General features: G+C 64.0%; 1 protein-coding gene across 2 annotated transcripts in view; it reads right to left on the bottom strand.

Moving 5' to 3' along the window:
* Positions 1-604: 604 nt before the first annotated feature.
* The window catches only part of esr1 (estrogen receptor 1), a 14,835-nt gene continuing 14,342 nt past the window's right edge, over positions 605-1,097 (bottom strand). For both annotated transcript variants that reach the window (XM_062550088.1, XM_062550087.1), the window contains one exon: positions 605-1,047. In XM_062550088.1, coding sequence (XP_062406072.1) covers positions 699-1,047 — 349 coding nt within the window. In that variant the 3' untranslated portion in view covers positions 605-698. The remainder of the gene's footprint in view (positions 1,048-1,097) is intronic.

Here is a 1,097-nt window from a genome sequence, read left to right as displayed (position 1 = left end):
TGCTGTGGGGACACTACTGGGCGGAGCCTCTAGGTGGAGCTGTGGGGACACTACTGGGCGGAGCCTCTAGGTGGAGCTGTGGTGCTGTGGGGACACTACTGGGCGGAGCCTCTAGGTGGTGCTGTGGTGCTGTGGTGACACTACTGGGCGGAGCCTCTAGGTGGAGCTGTGGTGCTGTGGGGACACTACTGGGCGGAGCCACTAGGTGGAGCTGTGGGGACACTACTGGGCGGAGCCTCTAGGTGGAGCTGTGGTGCTGTGGGGACACTACTGGGCGGAGCCTCTAGGTGGTGCTGTGGTGCTGTGGTGACACTACTGGGCGGAGCCTCTAGGTGCTGCTGTGGTGCTGTGGGGACACTACTGGGCGGAGCCTCTAGGTGGAGTTGTGGGGACACTACTGGGCGGAGCCTCTAGGTGGTGCTGTGGGGACACTACTGGGCGGAGCCTCTAGGTGGTGCTGTGGGGACACTACTGGGCGGAGCCTCTAGGTGGAGCTGTGGTGCTGTGGGGACACTACTGGGCGGAGCCTCTAGGTGGTGCTGTGGGGACACTACTGGGCGGAGCCTCTAGGTGGTGCTGTGGGGACACTACTGGGCGGAGCCTCTAGGTGGAGCTGTGGGGACACTACTGGGCGGAGCCTCTAGGTGGAGCTGTGGGGACACTACTGGGCGGAGCCTCTAGGTGGAGCTGTGGGGTTGCTACTGGGCTGCAGGGCTCAAGGAGCCGTACGGTCCGGTGGCCACAGGGAGGTTGGGGGTGAGGGGGGATGCCCTGTTGTCTTCAGCCCAGTCCCGGGCCTCCTTCCCTGGGCTGTGGAGGCGGAGGTTGGGGGTCTCTGGGGAGTGGAGGTGGAGGCTGGGGAGGGTGGGGGTCTCTGGCGAGTGGAGGTGGAGGTTGGGGGTCTCTGGGGAGTGGAGGTGGAGGCTTGGGAGGTTGGGGGTCTCTGGGGAGTGGAGGCGGTGGGCATCCAGCATCTCCAACAGCAGGTCGTACAGCGGAACCTTGTTCTTGCACTTCATGCTGTAGAGGTGTTCCATGCCCTTGTTGCTGTGGGAACACACACACACACCAGACGCTCTTTACTGCTGTGGGAACAC

Source organism: Sardina pilchardus, chromosome 12 (assembly GCF_963854185.1).
Source record: "Sardina pilchardus chromosome 12, fSarPil1.1, whole genome shotgun sequence".
Taxonomy (NCBI): Eukaryota; Metazoa; Chordata; class Actinopteri; order Clupeiformes; family Clupeidae; genus Sardina; species Sardina pilchardus.
The sequence above is the reverse complement of the archived record's forward strand: the minus strand, read 5'-3'. Positions and strand labels throughout refer to the sequence as shown.